The sequence below is a fragment of the Oryx dammah genome, unplaced genomic scaffold, assembly GCF_014754425.2.
Source record: "Oryx dammah isolate SB20612 unplaced genomic scaffold, SCBI_Odam_1.1 HiC_scaffold_15, whole genome shotgun sequence".
Taxonomy (NCBI): Eukaryota; Metazoa; Chordata; class Mammalia; order Artiodactyla; family Bovidae; genus Oryx; species Oryx dammah.
Genome location: NW_024070199.1, coordinates 8,454,425 through 8,477,055, shown reverse-complemented (window position 1 = coordinate 8,477,055; position 22,631 = coordinate 8,454,425). Strand labels below are relative to the sequence as shown.

The 22,631-nt window shown below is 41.0% G+C and overlaps 1 protein-coding gene across 3 annotated transcripts in view; it reads left to right on the top strand.

Annotated features, from left to right (window-relative positions):
• Positions 1-2,138: 2,138 nt before the first annotated feature.
• The window catches only part of CCDC81 (coiled-coil domain containing 81), a 39,550-nt gene continuing 19,057 nt past the window's right edge, over positions 2,139-22,631 (top strand). The window contains exons 1-8 of one of the 3 annotated variants that reach the window (XM_040255509.1): positions 2,141-2,625; positions 8,348-8,409; positions 8,600-8,659; positions 11,577-11,733; positions 13,046-13,091; positions 13,203-13,459; positions 17,462-17,541; positions 20,213-20,334. In XM_040255509.1, coding sequence (XP_040111443.1) covers positions 13,235-13,459; positions 17,462-17,541; positions 20,213-20,334 — 427 coding nt within the window. In that variant the 5' untranslated portion in view covers positions 2,141-2,625; positions 8,348-8,409; positions 8,600-8,659; ... (1 more) ...; positions 13,046-13,091; positions 13,203-13,234. Of the gene's footprint in view, positions 2,626-8,347; positions 8,410-8,599; positions 8,660-11,576; positions 11,734-13,045; positions 13,092-13,202; positions 13,460-17,461; positions 17,542-20,212; positions 20,335-22,631 lie in introns of all 3 variants that reach the window. The other 2 variants (XM_040255508.1, XM_040255507.1) reach the window with 2 other exon arrangements.

The following is a 22,631-nucleotide window of genomic DNA, read 5'->3' as shown; positions in this document are numbered from 1 at the left end:
CCTGTGTCCCCTGCATTGAAAGGTATATTCTTAACCACAGGATGACCAGGGAAGTCCCTCCTATTGTTTCCTTAAGTGTACTGCAATTTCCTCTATTATCATTATTCCTGTCTTATGAGTGAAAAACTGAAGCTCTGAAGTATTAACATTTTTTCAGTCATACAAATTATTTATGCTAACATCAGGTGTGAACTGAGGTCTTCAATTGCCAAAATTTTTATTTTTTCTTATTTGAAATGGGGGGAAAACATGCAAAATGTTTATAAGAATGACAGGTTAGATGAGTACGGCATAAATATTAACTTAGCATCCATTAATAAACAATGTTATATACATAGGTATCATTATCATATTTATTATTCATTGAGGTCACATCTATTAAACATGGGAAAGTTCTATTAGACTTTTATCCTGCAAGTGCACCAGGTAGAATGGTGATAGTGTGCTATCTATTACTTGACATGTTCTTTTTTTTTAATAGTCTGACTTGAGTTTTCCTACATTTCTTCCTTGGGAGATTATTCCATACTTAGTCTCAAAGTAGTCTCATTTGTAATATTATCTAATTTACCTTTCTTTAGTTGTGTTACATCTTTGCCATTTCGTCTGTCAAACATTTATAAATAGCTGTCACTCCCAATGACATAAATCACTCTGGGGTCAATCTTCCCAAGACATGCTCTTATGCTTTTAGTTATTAGGTGGCTTTCCCTCATCTCTCTCAGAAATTTCTCTGATTGCAGTTGACCCTTGAACAATGGGAGGGGGTGAGGTTTGGAGTGCCAACCCTCCCCACAGTGGAACCCCCTCCCCAACTTTACAGTCAAGTATCCCTCATGCCCCTCTATCCCACCCTGATATCTGCTGTTCCACATCCATGGATTCAGCTATTCCAGGATCTGTGTTACTATAGCATATATATTTAGTGAAAAAAATCTGCATGCATGGGGACCTGGGCAGTTCAGATTTGTACTGTTTGAGGATCAACTGAATAGTTTCCATCTGATATATAGATTCTTTATGCCACATAATGAAATACCAACTCCATTTTAATACTGAAGAATATAATAGTCTGTGTGAGTGATCACGTCATCTTATCCCAAAGCCTTCAGGAGCCATCTACACCTTCCAAGTAAATCCCAAATCTCTTTGCTAAGCATTCAAACCAGTCATCTCAGAAGTAACCTCCCCCTCCTTGTACTGCTATTACATTCTCTTCATATCTCAAATATGAGAGTTAACATGGAGAAGTCACTCAAAGAGAAGCCCCTGATCTCAGCAACTAGAGAAAGCAGCACTTAGCAACAGAGACCCAGCACAGCCAAAACGAAAAAGTTTGTTCAAGAATGGTTGCAGCAACATTATTCCTAATAGCTCCAAAGGGAAACAATTCATGTCTCCCTCAACAGTGGAATGGATAAATAAAGTGTGCAATCATCACACAAAGGGATAACATGCAACAGTGAAAATGAACAAATCGCTACTGAAGAAATCACAGAGGAATCTCACAATGTTTAGTGACAGAGCCACACACCGAAGCATACATACTGTATGGTTCTAAAAGTTCAAATACAGGTAAAATTAATTGATGGTATTTGTTGGAATAATGTCGGGAGGGGGAATGAGGTGCATTTCTGTGGTAATGGTGGAGTTCTATTTCTTGACCTGAATGGGGTTTACATGAGTGTGCTTGCTTTGTGATAATTCATTGTCAGCAGAGGAGAGAGTATGAAAACAGTTCTGCAGGAGGAGATTCATTAAATGTAGAAGGAAGGAGAAGCTGACTGTAATGAAAAAGAAGTCGACTCCCTCCCCAGTCCTCCTGCCCTCCATTTCCTGGGAGAAGAGTCTAGGAAAAATCAGACACGAGACAAACAAATTCCAGCTCGCACTCAAACTCTCAAACAGACCCAGAGACTCAGAAAGTCCATCACTCAGGACAAACGCTTATTTCCAGATTTGTCCAGGGTGATTACCAAAGTGACACGTCTCTTTGCTGCTCAGGGCAAGAAGGAAAGGGAAAGAAAAAAAAAAAATTAAAAAACATTGTTACTTCCCAATTTCTCTCTGCCTGGAGCTCTGATTCAACCGGGCCACCTGGGACCAGACACACCTAGGGCCTTATTCTGACTCCCTAGCAACGGAGGGAGCCTTTATCGCGTCCTAGCAACACGCTTTTCCCTTACTCTCGGCGGGCCCGCCCTCCCGCGGTCCCCTTACCTCACTCCGCGCTCCGGCTGACCCTCTCAGTGGGCCTCCTAGAGGTCCCCAGAGCTTGGATTTGCGCTTTTTAATTCAAGTGCTGAACAGCTCGCTGAGTTCCTGTGGTGGGCACCTTTCAGGGAGAGCCAGAGTCAGGGGCAGGGGGTGGGGGACAGCAAGAAAAAAACGTTTAAGAAAGAAAAAAAATAAAATCGAGATTTGGTAATTTTTGAGGTATATCCAAATTTCCCAGGAGAGGGAGGCTGGGGAGTGGGACAACCACGTTTGTGTAAACTCCATCTGAAGAAGAAAAGAGGCAGCATCTAGCCGACAGGGGACCAGAGATGCTGGACACCATCCTCCCTTCGCTGCAGGACGTCGGCAGGCACCTGCTGCCCACGCTGCCCTCGCTGAGCCAGGAGGGTAAGCGACAGGGGCTGGGGGCTGAGGACGAACCTTTACCTGCTTGGGGCAAAGCTAAGGGCTTCTCCCCATCCCCTTTCTCTGGAGGGCCTTGAAGGGCCCGTGTTGCCTTGTCAAGCAGCTGGTAATCACAGCCGACTTATGGTGGACGTCCAAAGGCTCTTTTCATTTCTTTAGCTGCGCTGGGTCTTAGTTGCCCCTTGCTAACTCACTTGCTCGGTGTGGGAGGGACTTCCTTGACCCGGGATGGAACCCAGACCACCTGCACGTGGGAGCATTAAGTCTTCAGACACTTTTGTTTACTGACTTCTTTAAAGAGAGAAAGGGGCCAGCTGCAGGGTTTTTAATTAAATGAGATAATATACACACAGGGACGTGGAGGAGTAAGTCTCAATAAATGCTGGCTACAAACAACCACCCCAAATGGCTCCTTCTCAGAATTCAGGCAAGGCTGGTATCTCAGGCTTGTGTTAAGAAAGTGAGATCAAGGGACTGCCCTGGTGGTCCGGTGGTTAAGACTCTGGGCTTCTACAGCCAGGGGAGTGGGTGAATGGGTTCCATCCCTGGCTGGGGAAGTGAGATACTGCATGCTGCCTGTGGCAGCCAAAAAAGTTTAAAAAAAAAAAAAAAAAAAACAGATTAAAAAAAAGAAATGGCTGTTTGGAAGAAGACTTGACATCTTCTATAGAAAATTTGCTAGGCTTGGTTAGACAGTTTCTTTCTCAAAGTGACATCGAGATTAAAAAAAAAAAATTATTTTTGGCCGTACTGGGTCTTCATTGCTTTGCCCGGGCTTTCTCTAGTTGTGGCGAGCAGGGGTTAGTTACTCTTTGTTGCAGTTCTCAGGCTTCTCCCTGCACCGTCTTTTCCTGTCGCAGAGCACAGGCTCTAGGCAAACCGACTTCAGTAGTTGCAGCCCGAGGGCTCAGTAGTTGTGACAACCCACGCCAGTATTTTCGCCTGGGAAATCCCAAGGACAGAGGAGCCTGGCAGGGTACAGTCCATGGGGTCACAAAAGAGTTGGACACGACTGAGCAACTAGACAACAACAGTAGTACTTAGAGGGAACCATCATCATTTTACAGATGGGAATCGGTTGAAACTATTGAAGGCTGCACAGTGAGGAATCCATGGGGGCGGGAAGGCTGTAGGTCTCCAGACACACAGCACAGTGTGCCCTTTCCACTGCACTATGCTCTGGGAATATGTTTCCTTGTCTAAATCACTCTATAATAATTTGCTCTGTTTGTATATCAATATTTTAGTTTTATAAGATGTTTTATAAAGTTAGGGGACTTATCTTTTCCTTCTGATATTAGTATCTATTTCAAGTATATATTATTCTGTAATATACATAATGGGCACTTGGTCTTTTTTTTTTAAATAATGATTATATATAAGGTAAAGTGTTCCTACCTGGAATACATTTGGCATTGTTTTTAAAAATACAGTTTTGAAAGCACAAAATGTTTAGAATCTGAAGTTAAATGAAGGTTGAATTGAATATGGAAGGTACATCCAGGGATGATTTCTTGTTGTTCTTGGTATTTCAGTGTTTGGTCAAAATAAATAACCTCAGCGTTCCTAAAAATATAACAGTAGCATATTCTTTAGATTGCTTTTTAGACTGGATTAGAAGTATTTTTCTTTTGAGATTTAGTGATTCTTTTCCTGACACTTTGGAGCATGGAAAAAAATCAAAGTTAGAAATCACAGTCTGCAAGATTTCCAGGTCTGTTCCATTTGAATTACAGAGGCTTAAAGGCTTCATTTCCTGAAGGAAATTATGTACATGTTTTCCTTTTCCTTCAGTGAAAAATATAAAATTTCAGCTTAAAATAATAAACTCTGCTCTTATAAGACTGTGCCTATTGGATTTTTATTATTTAATTTATTTATTTCTGACTGTGCCAGGTCTTCATTGCTTGTAGGCTTTTCTCTAGTTGCAGCGAGATGGGGTTGCCTTCTATAGGCAGCATGAGAGCTTCTCGCTGTGGTGGCTTCCCTTGTTTCTGAGCACAGGCTCTAGGGTGTGCAGACTCCAGTGAAGTGAAGTGAAGTGAAGTGAAGTGAAGTGAAAGTCGCACAGTCGTGTCCGACTCTTTGCGACCCCATGGGCTTTACAGTCCATGGAATTCTCTAGGCCAGAATACTGGAGTGGATAGCCTTTCCCTTCTCCAGGGGGTCTTCCCAACCCAGGGATTGAACCCCAGTCTCCCGCATTGCAGGCGGATTCTTTACCAGTTGAGCCACAAGGAGAGCCCGCAGATTCCAGTAGTTGCAATATATCCCTTGTTCTAGAGCACTGGCTCAGTAGTTGTAGTCCATGGGCTTAGCTGCCCTGCAGCATGTGGGATTTTCCCAGATCAGGGATCTAAACCATGTCTCCTGCATTGGCAAACAGATTCTTATCCACTGTGCCACTCAGGAGGCCCCCCACTCCCACCCCATTAGATTTTATAGGGTAAAATGACACAGTTGGACTTGAATGTATCTTTCAAATGAGGAAAGAGGATCTTCAGATTTCTAATTAAGCTCAGTTAGGTCTTTTCAGTAGGGTCTGGTTGCCAGCTATACAATTTCTCCTGGCCCTAATTAAATCATTTCATTTTGGTATAGATTGTTTTCCTGAAATGTGAGCTGCATATCATCACTCTAGGTGAAAGGCTTAACAGTTTTGACTTTGAAAAGTCTTCTTGTAAGTTTGGCTACTGAGATTCTGTAACATTAGTGAATTAAATATTTTTAGTCATGATGAAAATTTGAATTCAGGAAACAGTTGAGACTGTTAATTCTTAGCAGCCAGCAGCAGACAGAATTCTTTTGTCTGTAAGGGTGAGGAAGAGTGGGAATACAGTAGAATGGGACAGAGTAGAAGGAATACTTGAGTATATTTAATAAACTGTATATCCATGATTTAGAGTGAAGGGCAGAATTGGCATCCAGCTCACTGCAGCATGCAGCCCTAGTTTTCTTGGTGAGTGAGTTTCCATCACCCAACTTGTCCTCGAGGCTCATAAGAGTCACTTCCATCTGTGCATGCATGCTCAGTCGTGTCCGACTCTGGGCTGTAGTCTGCTGGGCTCCTCTGTCTATAGGTCTTTTCAGCAAGAATACTGGAGTGGGTTACCATTTCCTCCTCCAGGGGATCTTGCCAATCCAGGGATTGAAAGGTTGTTGCTGAGTTGTGAAAGATGCCGGAATTCTTGACCTCCAGAGGAGAAGAATTCAATCTGGGACCAGAGATAAGGCTCGATCGCTCAGAGCTTTTGTGTAATAAAGTTTTATTAAAGTATAAAAGAGATAGAGAAAAGCTTCTGACATACACATCAGAAGGGGGCAGAAAGAGTGCCCCCTGCTAGTCTTTAGCTCAGTGTTATATAGCTACCAGCAGATTGCTAATTAGAGAAAGGAAATGTCTCAAAACTCAAAGACTGTCACCAGGCCCCTCACCCACAACATACATTTTGAGATAACATTGGTTCAGGTGAGTCATCCCAGGCCATAAAATGATTGACATGAATCTTGCAGAAAGGCAGGTTTCCAAGTAAATATACAGTTTCATTAACATAGATTAGGAGAACAATGTATGAGTAAAACATACCGGTTTGTTGAGCCCTTATCAGTTCTGTGTCTTACATGGAGAAAGTCAGAGTCTAGGGTAAATACATAGTTCATTAACATAGCTTAAAAAAATATTTCCATAAGAAAAATGCATTGGTTAGCTCAAGGTTTGAGAAAAGTTAAGTTCAGGTGGAACCAGGTGTCATCGTGGCAACACAAAATTTTAAGAGAAACCTTTTAAATTTGTATAGAGAAGGGAAAAAAATCTAACACGTGTAATTTTCTCCTCCGGCTTAAGAAAGAGATAAAAAACGTCTGACACTTGCAGTCTGTTTCCTCTGTTTGGAGACCCTTAGCCTTCCTGCCTGTTACCCTCTCAGGATCAAACTGGTGTCTCCTGCATTGCAGATGGATTCTTTACCCACTGAGCCATTAGGGAAACCCATGAGTCACTGCTACTTCTCATTGCGCATCCTGTTCATTCTCTGGCATATTAATAAAAATATTTATAATGCTGATATACAGGATTAAATGAGTGCAATTTTCCACATTAGGTAGTGGTTTAAACTATTAGGAAAAACAGTTACAAGAGTAAATCAAGCAGTTTCTAAAATGGGGAAAGAATGGGTTTTTGTGCCCAACTGCATCTATGCCAAGAAGTGGTAAGCTGGTATTTGCCACTGTTCTTGATCCTTTCTTTTGAGAATTAAAACACAGCACTCTTTTGATTTGAAGAAAGAGTTCACTAGTGGAAAATATCTGTAATAAACTCATGACTAAGTTTGGAAATGTCAACACAGACATGGATTTCTATATTTATGAGTATTAGTTATACCCAGAGTATTCCTTCATATCATACATTAACACTTTAGTAATTGACAACTACTTATTTTTCTACCACAGCTTTCCTGGAACATAGCTCAGAACAAGAAAATAAGCAGAGAAGTCCTCCCTCTGATCATTCAAAGTAGAGAGTGTGAAGTCTATGTCCAAATACAAAGTAAAGCCCTTTGGGCCCTTACCCAAAAGTCTGTTTTTAAAAATTATTATTTTAGAATAATGTTAGTATATTTGTTGAAAGCAAGAGCACAGGTGATCAGAAGCAGTGAATTAAGACTGGGTGGTGAGCCTGCAGAGCACTCGTAGCAGAGAGGAGTGACAGCTGGAGCCCAATGGTGACTATTGAGAGTGAAAAGCAGTCAAGAATGAAGCAAAAATAAAAGTGCAGAGACAGTTAATGTACAGACAATGATCTTTCATGCTTTAGTGGCCCCTGGCCTCCTTCCTATATTATGGAATGGTGTGAGAATGAAGGCTCATGTTAATCAAATGGCACAGTGTAGACTCTTAGAAGCTTGTTGAATGGGTCATTAAGAAAAGCCTAGATTAGGGACTTCCCTGGTGGTCCAGTGGCTAAGACTCCATGTTCACAATGCAGTGGGCCCTGGTTCGACCCCTGGTCGGGGAACTAGATCCCACATGCTGCAGCTAAGAGTTCAAAAGCCACAACTGAAAAAAGATCCTGCGTGCCACAACTAAAGGTTTTCAAGATCCCTTGTGCTGCAACTGAGACTCAGCACAGGCACATATGTATTTATATAAAAAAATAAAAGGCTAGATAACAATAGGTTAACTCAGATGGTTAAGAATCTGCCTGCAATGCAGGAGACCCGGGTTTGATCCCTGGGTCAGGAAGATCCCCTGGAGAAGGGAATGGCTACCCACTCCAGTATTCTTGTTTGGAGAATTCCAGAAACAGAGAGGCCTAGCAGGCTATAGTCCATGGGATAGCCAAGAGTCTGACACAACTAACAACAACTATGTTTATAGAATAAAGGGCCAGGTGTGACATTTCCCTTTATTCTATAAAGATTTTTTCCCCTTCCTCTCCACCTTTTCTTTCTCTTTTGCCTCCTCTTTCACATTTTTGGAATTTAAAGTGAGTTAACTTTGCTTATTAGGAAAATTAACTTTGGGGAGTGACTTTATTTTCTGTTAATTTTAATTAATTAGAAATTATTATCACTTAAAATAAATAATGTAAATTATTTATTCTGTATTTCGTATTCACATTTTTGTTTATGAACACTAAGATACTATCACAGGTGTGCTTTCATAAATTATTCATACATTATATTTTATTTACCTTGGATTTCAGAAGTTTCTACTATTTGGGGAAATGTGTCAGAATTTGTGGAACAGCAGCTGTCCTTACACAAGGTAAGATTTATACTTTAATTTTAATATACGACATCAAAGAATGTTTCCTCCTTAGTCTCCAATAGTTTTGCTGGGAGCAAGATAGCAGATTTTAGAGCCATCCAGTGTAACCTGCAGTCTTGTGATTTTGTGATGCTCACACTTAGGACTTGTGGTTGGTAGATTTAACAGATACGGATTTCACCCTTAGGTAACGAATGTGAAAGTTCTGCTGTTCCAGTGATAGGAGGTGTATCACTGATCAGCCAAGGTGTATATAGAGGAAGTAGATGAATTCTGTTCATCTGTGATCTGGTAGTTCCTGGAGTGGCTATAGAAGGATGTGATGCTTCTTCTCTTGCCTCCTTGCAGGAAATGGATTTTAAATGAAATGTAAGAAGGCAGTCAGAGACTGAACTCTACTTGCCAAAAATGAGAACCTTTGTCCAGGGATGGGCTATTTCTTCCCATCAAGTCTTGAGTTTGGATGCCACAGAACTGAAGAGAGATGTTGGGAGTTTCGAGGGTGCTGGGATATTGTGAAATGTTTATATCCTATTCAGAGGTCCCAATATGAGAACCTTTGATCTGAATTCATCCGTGCAATCTATTTTGTTTGATCTGATAATTTAAATTAGTCATCAGAACTTAAAATTGGGAGAGTTTGTACAAATTTTTTTTTCTTGAATAATCAGCCGATTAACAAAATCAGTTTTTGTTCAGTACATGTGACAGTTGGCTGAAGCTGACAAGGGTCTCTCCCCTTTAGATGGGGCATGCACTTCTTAGCCATCATATTCTCTGGCTCAGTACCTTCACTCCCTTGCATCCTTTCTTGGCTCCTGTAGCATTTGACTTTGTAACCTTTGATGTATGATGTTTCCAGGAAGACAGAGACCTAGAGAGATAGCCACAATCTTTTGCTTCTGCACATTAACCACGATCACCACACTATAGCACATATCTTGTATGTTCTGGGTTGTCTGATTTTAAGTGAGGGACATTAAACCTACCATAAAGAATGAGAGGGACTTCCTTGGTGGTCCAGTGGTTAATCCTCCATGCTCCCAATGCCAGGGGCTTGGGTTTGATCCCTGTTTAGGGTCCTAGATCCCACATGCCATAACTAAAAGATCCCATATGCTGCAGTGAAGATCAAGACTCTATGTGCCACAACTAAGATCTGGCGCAGACAAATAAATAAATAGATAAACGGTTTTAAAAAGAGAAAGAGAATGAGGAAGCAGAAATTCTTCCATCCCCCTGATGGCAAGGTATTAAAATGTAAAATGTCACACAATTTCAGTCAGTTCAGTTCAGTCGCTCAGTCGTGTCCGACTCTCTGCAACACCATGGACTGCAGCATGCCAGGCTTCCCTGTCCATCACCAATGCCTGGAGCTTGCTCAAACTCATGCCCATCAAGTTGGTGATGTGGCCAAAGTATTGGAGTTTCAGCTTCAGCATCAGTCCTTCCAATGAACACTCAGGACTGATTTCCTTTAGGATTGACTGGTTGGATCTCCTTGCAGTCCAAGGGACTCTTAAGGGATTTTTCCAACATCACAATTCAAAAGCATCAATTCTTTGGCACTCATCTTTTTTATAGTCCAACTCTCACATCCATACATGACTACTGAAAAAAACATAGCTTTGACTAGATGGACCTTTGTTGGCAATGTCTCTGCTTTTTAATATGCTGTCTAGGTTGGTCATAGCTTTTCTTTCAAGGAGCAAGTGTCTTTTAATTTCATGGCTGCAGTGATTTTGAAACTCCCCAAGTAGTCTGTCACTGTTTCCATTGTTTTCCCATCTATTTGCCATGAAGTGGTAGGACAGATGCCATGATCTTAAGGTTTCTGAATGTTGAGTTTTAAGCCAACTTTTTCACTCTCTTCTTTCACTTTCATTAAGAGGCTCTTTAGTTCTTCTTCCAATGAAGAAGGGTGCCATAAGGGTGGTATCATCTGCGTATCTGAGGTTATTGATATTTCTCCCAGCAATCTTGATTCTAGCTTGTACGTCATCTAGCCCAGCATTTCGCATACTCTGCATAGAAGTTAAATAAACAGGGTGACAGTATACAGCCTTGATGTACTCCTTTCCTGATTTGGAACCAGTCTGTTGTTTCAAGTCTGGTTCTAACTGTTGCTTCTTGACCTGCATACAGATTTCTCAGGAGGCAGGTAAGGTGGTCTGGTATTTCCATCTCTTTTTAGGACAAGAGTAATCTTCAGTTCAGTTCAGTTCAGTTCAGTCACTCAGTCATGTCCGACTCTTTGAGACTCCATGAATCACAGCACGCAAGTCCTCCCTGTCCATCACCTACTCCCGGAGTTCACGCAAACTCATGTCCATCGAGTCGGTGATGCCATCCAGCCATCTCATCCTCTGTCATCCCCTTCTGCTCCTGCCCCCAATCCCTCCCAGCATCAGGATCTTTTCCAGTGAGTCAACTCTTCGCATGAGGTAGCCAAAGCATTGGAGTTTCAGCTTCAGCATCAGTCCTTCCAATGAACACCCAGGACTGATCTCCTTTAGAATGGACTGGTTGGATCTCCTTGCAGTCCAAGGGGCTCTCAAGAGTCTTCTCCAACACCACAGTTCAAAAGCATCAATTCTTCGGCTCAGCTTTCTTCACAGTCCAACTCTCACATCCATACATGACCACTGGAAAAACCATAGCCTTGACTAGACGGACCTTTGTTGGCAAAATCTCTGCTTAGAGTAATCTTAGATAAAGATTAAAAGCAGCTATGGCATCCATACATTAAAAATATATATTTATTTATTTGACTATACCAGGTCTTAGAAGTGGCATGTGGGATATAGTTCCTCCACCAGGGATCAAACCCAGGCCCCCTGCACTGGGAACGCAGGGTCTTAGCCACTGGACCACAGGGAAGTCCCCATACATGTTTTTTTAGTTCTCACAGCCTTTGAATGATATGGAGATGATGGATCAGCAAAGCACTGTGGATTGAGATATTACATTTTATACTTCTTTGAAAACTTAGAGTCATGAAATACTAAAGCTGTAATGGGTCATAAAGAGCATTGAATTTTAAGGCACATGCTTAAATTTCTTCATGTGCTTTGGTACAACAGTGCAAAGGATTATTTTTCTTTACATTTCAGTGAATTTTCTCTGTTGCTTTTCTTTTTTTTTTTTGCCCTTTGTCTTTTCAGGGAGTTCAGATTCCGGGACTTGGAACTTTCACTTTCATGAGACAAAAGCTTGAGGTGGGAAACAAGAAGTTTTTCCTAATTCAGAGGCCAGTATTTATCATGGCAGAGAAGTTAGTACAGATCCATGGACTCAAACAAAACAGAGTATATACTCCTGGTAAATAGATTTTATTTTAAAGACTTTCCCAGAATGTGACTAGCCTGGGGATGAAAATGAAAAGGCAATGCTTGGCCAGTTGTTGCTTTACTGGTTTCTGCTTTGAGAAGCTCTCTTTTCATGTGGTACCTTTGTCAGAGGGAGGGGCTGAGGTAGGGAATAATAGTCAGTCTTCTTGCAGGTCATTTTCAACCTCAGAAGCTCAAGGCTGGATGTGACATCAAGGCACATCACTGAGTCATACAGATTTTTATTCTTATTTCAGATCTAAGAAATTAAAAGTGGTCATAAAGAAGAGAAAGTTAATTAGGGTTACTGATTGGAAGAATCACCATTAATATCAACTGGGAAAAGATACTGTGTTTCTATTGTATATCATCTAAATTATTGAAATTTAAAAGTTGTTAGAAGGTTAATGGAGAAGGCAATGGCACCCCACTCTAGTACTCTTGCCTGGAAAATCCCATGGACGGAGGAGCCTGGTAGGCTGCAGTCCATGGGGTCACGAAGAGTCAGACACTTACTGAGCAACTTAACTTTCACTTTTCACTTTCATGCATTGGAGAAGGAAATGGCAACCCACTCCAGTGTTCTTGCCTGGATCGACTTAGTAGCAGAAGGTTAATAATTCTGTAAAGACTTAATACCTTATACACCTCTCACATCCTAAAATCTTCCTTCTTTCCTTTGCTTCCTATTCCCTTCCTCCCTCCTGCTTTTCCCTCCTTCCTTTTTCCCTTCCACGAATATTTACTAAGGGCCAACGACATGGCAAGCCTTGTCCCAGGTGCTAGAGACATGAGAGGAGACATGAGACCTTCCCCAGGATACTTGCATTCCAGTTTCAGGGTGTGGCTTTGTGTGATACCTGCTCTGGTTACTTGCTGTGGGAGGGTTCCCTCCTAATTTCTGGTTGTGTTTCTTTTGACTTTCCTTATCATGCCCTCCTGCATCAGACTTATATCTGGATGAGGAGAGTTCGTCTACCTCCAATGCTGACAAGGTGAAAGGGTTGGAACTTGCCTTTCAATGAACATCTCTGGAAGTTAATTTGCAGAGTCACTTTCTACTGAAAAATGGTATATTGGAAAAACAAATACCAACAAGCTATACTTAGAATTTGTTATGCCTGTATTCTGTATAGTAAATTTGATGGATTTTTCGACCATTTAAAAATTTATTTTTGACTACACTGGGTCTTCATTGCTTTGTGTGGGCTTTCTCTTTCAACAAGAGAGAATGAAAAGCTTGTCTGTAGCACAGTTTAGAAAGCTAATTGTGCTTTTTCTGAGCAAAAACATTCTACTTTTAGGGAAATTTTAATTGAGCATTAAAGAGTACAACTAAAGGTTTCACAGGTACAGTTATGTTCTTAAGTATTAAGTGAGAATCAAGTGATTATTTGTGAGTGTGTATGATATGTCTTTGTAATAATCTCCAATTCTTTGCTCTCCCCCTTTCTCCTCTAGGTGATATCCCAATAGTTCCACTTAATTTTGTCATGATATCCTTGGAGGGTCCATTTAGCAGAGATATAGTGGAAGGATGTGTGAAGGAGACGCTGATTTTTTTGTCACGATCCATTTCCATCAAACAAAATGTGGAGTTTACATTCAAAGGAATCGGGGTCCTCATGATCAAAGACAGCAAAGTCAAGATGAGATTCTATAAGGACTTCCTTTGTACAATGGATGGAAGCGGGGCTTTGGCAAAAGCCCTAGCAAATGTAAATTACTGTTTTCCTTCTCCTAACCCTTTCATTTTTTTTAAAATTTAAATTTATTTATTTTAATTGGAGGCTAATTGCTTTACAATATTGTATTGGTTTTGCCATACATGAACATGAATCCACCATGGATGTACACGTGTTCCCCATCCTGAATGTCCCTCCCACCTCCCTCCCCATACCATCCCTCTGGGTCGTCCCAGTGCACCAGCCCCTAGCATCCTGTATCCTGCATCGAACCTGGACTGGCGATTTGTTTCTTATATGATATTACACATGTTTCAATGCCATTCTCCCAAATCATCCCACCCTCTCCCTCTCCCACAGAGTCCAAAAGACTGTTCTATACATCTGTGTCTCTTTTGCTGTCTCGCATATAAGGTTATTGTTACCATCTTTCTAAATTCCATATATATGTGTTAGCATACTGTATTGGTGTTTTTCTTTCTGGCTTACTCTGTATAATAGGCTCCAGTTTCATCCACCTCATTAGAACTGATTCAAATGTATTCTTTTTAATGGCTGAGTAATACTCCGTTGTGTATATGTACCAACAGCTTTCTTATCCATTTGTCTGCTGATGGACATCTAGGTTGCTTCCATGTCCTGGCTATTATAAACAGTACTGCGATGAACATTGGGGTACACGTGTCTCTTTCAATTCTGGTTTCCTCGGTGTGTATGCCCAGCAGTGGGATTGCTGGGTCATATGGCAGTTCTATTACCAGTTTTTTTAAGGAATCTCCACACTGTTCTCCATAGTAGTTGTAATAGTTTGCATTCTCACCAACAGTGTAAGAGGGTTCCCTTTTCTCTACACCCTCTCCAGCATTTATTGCTTGTAGACTTTTGGATCACAGCAATTCTGAGTGGCGTGAAATGGTACCTCAGTGTGGTTTTGATTTGCATTTCTGTGATAATGAGTGATGTTGAGCATCTTTTCATGTGTTTGTTAGCCATCTGTATGTCTTCTTTGGAGAAATGTCTGTTTAGTTCTTTGGCCCATTTTTTGATTGGGTCATTTATTTTTCTGGAATTAAGCTTCAGGAGTTGCTTATATATTTTTGAGATTAGTTGTTTGTCAGTTGCTTCATTTGCTATTATTTTCTCCCATTCTGAAGGCTGTCTTTTCACCTTGCTTATAGTTTCCTTTGTTGTGCAGAAGCTTTTAAGTTTAATTAGGTCCCATTTGTTTATTTTTGCTTTTATTTCCAGTATTCTGGGAGGTGGGTCATAGAGGATCCTGCTTTGATTTATGTCGGAGAGTGTTTTGCCTATGTTCCCCTCTAGGAGTTTTATAGTTTCTGGTCTTATGTTTAGATCTTTAATCCATTTGAATTTATTTTTGTGTATGGTGTTAGAAAGTGTTCTAGTTTCATTCTTTTACAAGTGGTTAACCAGTTTCCCCAGCATTAGTTGTTAAAGAGATTGTCTTTAATCCATTGTATATTCTTGCCTCCTTTGTCAAAGATAAGATGTCCATAGGTGCATGGATTTATCTCTGGGCTTTCTATTTTGTTCCATTGATCTATATGTCTGTCTTTGTGCCAGTACCCTACTGTCTTGATGACAGTGGCTTTGTAGTAGAGCCTGAAGTCAGGCAGGTTGATTCCTCCGGTTCCATTCTTCTTTCTCAAGGTTGCTTTGGCTATTCGAGGTTTTTTATATTTCCATACAAATATTTGTTCTAGTTCTGTGAAAAATCCCATTGGTAGCTTGATAGGGATTGCATTGAATCTATAGATTGCTTTGGGTAGTATACTCATTTTCACTATATTGATTCTTCCAATCCATGAACATGGTATCTTTCTCCATCTGTTTGTGTCCTCTTTGATTTCTTTCATCAGTGTTTTATAGTTTTCTATATATAGGTCTTTTGTTTCTTAGGTAGATATATTCTTAAGTATTTCATTCTTTTTGTTGCAATGGTGAATGAAATTGTGAAACTCTTTTTTTAAACCTTTTATTTTGTTTTGGGGTATAGCTGATTAACAGTGTTGTGATAGTTTCAGGTGAACAGCGAAGGGATTTGGCCATACATATACATGTATCCATTCTCCCCCAAACTCCCCTCCCATCCAGGCTGTCACATAGCATTGAGCAGAGTTCTAGGGGCTATATATACAAGTAGGTCCTTGTTGAGAACTAATTGAATCTCAATGTACTAATTTGGAATGGATGAATTGGATTATCATGAACGTTATATAATCTTATGACCCATAGAACAAAAGCCTTTCTTTTTTTTAAATGAAAGAGCTATGAAAGAAAATGTTGTACATATGGTTTAATTCTCCCTTCTGATCTCTCCTTTTACAGTGCTCTGGGGTGGGGTTTCGGAGATGAAGTAATGCATACTTAGGCCCTTGGTTTTTTCTCCACATCATGGCTTCATACAGGTTGACTCAGAGGGATGCCAACCCTGTGTGTGCAGAGTGGAGACACACACACATGAGTATCACCCTCTCGTTTTCATTAAAACACAGGCAGGATGTGCAAAATCAGAAACAAGGCCAAAGGCTCCATCTCTCACCCTCAGAGATTCTGCAGAACTTGTAAGCTTTGATACATGTTTGAAGACAGGATAATGCTTCATTTGGCCTGCTGTACTCTAAGATGTACCTTTTAAGGAGAGTTTTCCAAAAGAACTGCTCTTGATGGGTATCCTATAAAAAAAGCTCTATGGGCCAAAGCACATAGGTATGTTAAAGGACCTGAGAAGTCTGGCTGGAAAGAAGCAGCTTTAACTGCCTGAAAGTATTTAATCATGGAACTTTAGGTTGAGTCAATATTCATTAATGCCTATAAAACAGATTTTGGGAAACTGCTTGAAGTTGTCAGAGTGACTGTTTTTCCCCTAAATGTTCTATAACGTAAACCCGAGTGCTGTCTTGTAGAAGAGTTCTCTTAGGAAGTTGTGTGCCAATTTCAGTGATGCCGCTTTAGCTCAAAATATTTTTAAAACTTTGATCTTTAGCATCTCCTTCAAAGCCTTTTGTAAACCAGATCATTAATCCCAAAAGAATAATTTTACATGTTATTCTATACTAGTATAAATTAATAATGTAATTATTATATATAATATACAATTATTAAATAAATTATATTATAAATACAATTTGTAGATTATAATAAATATATATTATATATAATAATTGTAATTGTCACTATTTGTGGAGTGCTTTTATGTGCTAGCCACTTATATATAGTACCTCCTAAAAGTCCTGTGAATTTGATCCCACATGTCTAGGGTCTAAAGCTTTACAGCTGTTGTTTTTGTTCAGTCCCTCAGTCATGTCTGACTCTTTGTGACCCAAGGACTGCAGCATGCCAGTCTTCCCTGTCCTTCACTATCTTCCAGAGTTTGCTCAAACTCATGTCCCTTGAGTCGATGATGCCATCCAACCATCTCATCCTCTGTCACTCCTTTCTCCTTTTGCCCTCAGTCTTTCCCAGTGTCAGGGCTTTTCCAATGAGTCAGCTCTTTGCATCGGCTGGCCAAAGTATTGGAGATTCAGCATCAGTCCTTCCAAAGAATATTCAGGGTTGATTTCCTTTAGGATTGACTGGTTTGATCTTCTTGCTGTTAGCAGTGTGGGCATTTAAACATGAGGATAGCTGACTCCAAAGTCTCTCTCAACTACCTAGTTTCAGAGTTATTTGGGTCAAAAGTGGAACTAGCCAGCTTGCTCATATTCCTGAGAGTTTCAAGAAGTTGGCTGTCCTCTTAAAGATCAGGAGCTGTCAACCCTGAGGGCAGTTTCCAAGGAGGAAATGGTTTGAGAAAACGCAGCACAATGGAATTGGGATGGGACCAAGCAAGGTGACTTCTTTGATAAATGAGATCATTCTTCACTGGATGTTAAGTTCTAGACTTTAAGCCCTAAACAGAAATAACAGTGGAGGGTATCATGGTAGTCTGAGGCCTTCGAGCAACCTGTGGCTCTGATTGTCTGTGTCCTGGACCACAGCCCAAATGTAACCTGTCTTTTTCCCTGTCCCCAGAGGCCTGACACAGTGGACTCAGTGTTGTCTAGCAGAGAGAACTTGGGGAAGCGACCCAACAGCGTGCTTGCATTTCCAAGGTCAGTGCTTTCCTCCATAGGTTCCTCCGGGCATGGCCGTCCTTGCCGACCTGTTGATGGAATTGGACAGTGTTTTGCACCTGAGTTTTCTAGCCCATGCTCCATCTAGTGCAGCTCTCTCTTGCTCTCTCTCTGTGTTCTAGCAAATGAGTTTATTGCATGCACTTTCTGTAGTTAAGTTAAAAAACAATGGACACTTAGAATACTTAAAAAAAAAAAACAACTCTTGGTTCCCTGGGAATTCTCTTACTGCCTCCCACCAAACTTAGTCCTTGCAAGTATCAGTAAAATTTTTCTCATCCACTAGGCTTTCTTCTACCTTTCACCCCTTCCTCTGACCTAGTCCCTTCCTCATCATGCACTCTAGACTAACAGCTGTCTAAGATTTGATTTTTACCATGGAAGGGGCTAGAAAGACAAGGTACAGCTTCACCCCAACAGCATAGTGAGTGTTTTCAATGGCTGCTGATGCTCCTGAATATAATAATGATAATGATAACAACGATAATATTATAATGACAATAATAATAGCAATCATCTATGGAGCACTTACTAGTTGCCAGATATTGTTAAGCACTTTCTTAATAGTCTTGCATTTAATCTTTACTACAACCACTTGAGATATGTATTATAATTTTATAAAGGAGCAAAATTAATTATAACATTAATTCTATTTTTAATTAAAAATTTTATTGAAGTATAGTTCATTTGCAATGTTGTGTTAGTTTTAGGCGTTCAGCATGTAGTTTTCATTCTTTTTTTTTTTTTAACAAGTGAAGTATCACTTCAGTTAGTTCAGTTGCCCAGTCGTGTCCAACTCTTTGCGACCCCACGGACTGCAGCACGCCAGGCCTCCCTGTCCATCACCAACTCCCAGAGTTTACTCAAACTCATGTCCACTGAGTCAGTGATGCCATCCAACCATCTCATCCTCTGTTGTCCCCTTCTCCTCCTGCCTTGAATCTTTCCCAGCATCAGGGTATTTTCCAATGAGTCAGTTCTTTGCATCAGGTGGCCAAAGTATTAGAGTTTTAGCTTCAGCATCAGTCCTTCCAGTGAATATTCAGGACTTATTTCCTTTAGGAAGGACTGGTTCAATCTCCTTGCTGTCCAAGGGGCTCTCAAACGTATTCTCCAACACCATAATTCAAAAGCATCAATTCTTCAGTGCTCAGCCTTCTTTATAGTCCAACTCTTACATCAATACATGACTACTGGAAAAACCATAACTTTGACTACATGGACCTTTGTTGGCAAAGTAATGTCTCTGCTTTTTAATATGCTGTCTAGGTTGGTCATAATTTTTCTTCCAAGGAGCAAGCATCTTTTAATTTCATGGCTGCAGTCACATCTGCAGTTTCAGGATTCAGTATTAAAAGCACTGCAATAGGAGTCAGGAGACTTGGGTTTTATTTCCAGTTTGGTCATTACTTACCAATTATGAGCTCTTAATCATATTTTTAATCTTAATTGCTGTGCCACTAACTACTATGCATTTTGGGTAAAGGAAGTTTGGGAAATAGTAAACTATTTTCCAAAATAGTTTTCTCATTTTTTTGTCTCAGAGTATTTTCTCTTTTTTGGGGGGTGGGGGTGGCATCTGTGACATCCTCTTCTGTTTGTTGGTTTGGAACCAGTCCTTCCTGGAAAAGCTATATGATACAGACCTCAGCATAGTCAGTGTGAGGGGGAGAATAAGCCTTAAAGATTAATTAGTCCAGCCTCTTCATCTTCCAGATGAAATGATTACACAGCAGGGGGGCCAAGTCGGAAATAAAACCGTGGCCCCTGACTGTCTCAGTGCTGTTTCCACTGCAGCATGTTGCCTTACCCATTAAAAAGAAATCCATGGATTCAAAATAACTTTATTTTGATTGTATTTTGGGAGGCAAATTTGGCTGTCCCTTTGGACATAGTTTGGCTTAAGCACTCCAGGAGGGAAATAATTGCAGTTAGTTAAGGGACAGATGGACGGTCCTGTCCATTAGAGAGCCTGGCAATGGACAAGAGGACTCAAATCCTCAAAGCAACTGTAGGCGCTTCCTTTATGTGAAGCTTGGCCTCTGAATGTACTGCAAGCACCATGCCCGCCCCACCCTTCCTTCCCACCTCTAACCCAGCACCCCATTCCTGGGACTAGAGAAAAGCTGCAGTTACTGACATCAACTGAACAAACCCCTTCCCCCTCGCCTTTGTAAGCCCCTCACTTTTGCCTGGGAAGAGGATGGAGCAGTGAGGGAGGAGGAAGAGGGAGGAGAAGAGTGCTCACTTCTGGGCATACCCTGCCTACCAGGCCCTGAATCCATGCCTCCAAGTTATCCAGTGGCCACCATCCACTGTTTCAGGACTGTGGCATCTGCTTACAGAGCTAGAAAAGACAAACGAATTCAAGCTGAAATAAAACCCAAAAACTTTAATCCAGGCCTTCAGAGCAGTTTATCTATATAAGAGCTTCTTTGAGGTCCTCAGTATAGTGGGGGAGAGTCTTGGTTGGCTCCAGGCTTAACCCCAAAAAGAATGAGTCCATGATTCATACTCAGCAAATAAAAGCACTTCCCCGACCTTGAGACACGTAAGCTTATTTCATTCAGAATCCGTCAGCTCACTTGGCTGCTTCTCAGAATTAAGAGATTTACACATTCGCCTATGGACACATCTTGGCTCATTCCAGGATTGAGCTCAAGGAGATGGAGAACAAACCACCTATGGAGACCATTACAGAAGAAGATGGACAGAATGGACAGAGGAAGGACAAATTAAAAGACCAGTCAGACAAAGAAGAAGGTGTCCCAGGTAGGTCATTGATTTCTGGGTATAATCTGTGACTTTTTACTACTTGTGAGCCACGCCATATTGCTTAGCAACTCTGATGGCCAAAATAACATTCATTTTGTGAATAATCACTGTATTCTTCTCTCTAACAAACATCTCCTATTCCCGGAATCCTGTATCTCACCCTAACCACTTTATGACACTCAGACTTTTAGACTGTGATCTCTTTGCTGACTCTCTACTACTCAAAACTCAGCTGCCTTCAAGATCCAGGCAGGTAACATAAATGCATGAACTGGGCTGGATGTCACATGGTAGGGAGACATGTTAGCATCAATATTTTTTATGAAAAATGAAGAGTAGTAGCTTTACATCTTTGACATCTGGATTTATAGAAGATAGCAGATTCTCATATCTGTGTCATCATATAATCTGTTGTAATATATTGTTTTGGTTGGGGCATGTGAGGAAAACCGTAGGACTTCAAAGTCTTTTTTAAAGACTCCTAGGGATTCCCAGGGGTTGCCAGACTATATACTTGGAGACTTATTCTTCTAGCAGATTATTGATCTGTGGGAATGTAAGCCAGTTCAGTTCAGTTTAGTCGCTCAGTCGTGTCTGACTTTTTGTGACCCCATGAATTGCAGCACGCCAGGGCTCCCTGTCCATCACCAACTCCTGGAGTTCACTCAAACTCATGTGCATTGAGTCGGTAATGCCATCCAGCCATCTCATCTTCTGTCGTCCCCTTCTCGTCCTGCCCCCAACCCCTCCCAGCATCAGAGTCTTTTCCAATGAGTCAACTCTTTGCATGAGGTAGCCAAAGTACTGGAGTTTCAGCTTCAGCACCATTCCTTCCAAAGAACACCCAGGACTGATCTCCTTTAGAATGGATTGGTTGGACCTCCTTGCAGTCCAAGGGCCTCTCAAGAGTCTTCTCTAGCACCACAGTTCAAAAGCATCAATTCTTCAGTGTTCAGCTTTCTTCACAGTCCAACTCTCACATCCATACATGACCACTGGAAAAACCATAGCCTTGACTAGACGGACCTTTGTCGGCAAAGTAACGTCTCTGCTTTTTAATATGCCATCTAGGTTAGTCATAACTTTCCTTCTAAGGAGTAAGTGTCTTTTAATTTCATGGCTGCAATCGCCATCTGCAGTGATTTTGGAGCCCCAAAAAATAAAGGCTGACACTGTTTCCACTGTTTCCTCTATTTCCCATGAAGTGATGGGACTGGATGCCATGATCTTCATTTTCTGAATGTTGAGCTTTAAGCCAACTTTTTCACTCTCCTCTTTCACTTTCATCAAGAGGCTTTTTAGCTCCTCTTCACTTTCTGCCATAACGGTGGTGTCATCTGCATATCTGAGGTTATTGATATTTCTCCCGTCAATCTTGATTCCAGCTTGTGTTTCTTCCAGCCCAGCATTTCTTATGATGTACTCTGCATAGAAGTTAAATAAGCAGGGTGACAATATACAGCCTTGACGTACTCCTTTTCCTATTTGGAACCAGCCTGTTGTTCCATGTCCAATTCTAAACTGTTGCTTCCTGACCTGCATATAGGTTTCTCAAGAGGCAGGTCAGGTGGTCTGGTATTCCCATCTCTTTCAGAATTTTCCACAGTTTATTGTGATCCATATAGTCAAAGGCTTTGGCATAGTCAATAAAGCAGAAATAGATGTTTTTCTGGAAATCTCTTGCTTTTTCGATGGTTCAGCAGCTGTTGGCAATTTGATCTCTGGTTCCTCTGCCTTTTCTAAAACCAGCTTGGACATCTGGAAGTTCATGGTTCATGTATTGCTGAAGCCTGGCTTGGAGAATTTTGAGCATTACTTTACTAGTGTGTGAGATAAGTGCAAATGTAAGCCAAGTGGTAGCAAATTGTCTAATTTTTCAAGAGAAGCACAGATCCTGACTTGTGAAATCTATTAATTGTTTTAATTTAATATATTTTAATTGGAGGATAATTATTTTACAATATTGTGATGGTTTTGCCATACATCAGCATGAATCGGTCGTAGGTATACATGTGTCTCCTCCCATCCTGAACCCTCCTGCCACCTCCCTCCCCACCCCACCCCTCTGGGTTGTCACAGAACACCAGTTTTGGGTGCCCTGCTTCATGTATCGAACTTGCACTGGTCATCTCTTTTACATGTGGTAAGGTATATGTTTCAATGCTATTCTCTCAAATCATCCCACCCTCGCCTTCTCCCACTGAGTCCAGTGTTCCCTACTGTATTGACATTCAAAAAAGAAAAAAAAAAAGCTAACTAGGCCAAACAAAACATTTATCAATGGGTAAATGTTG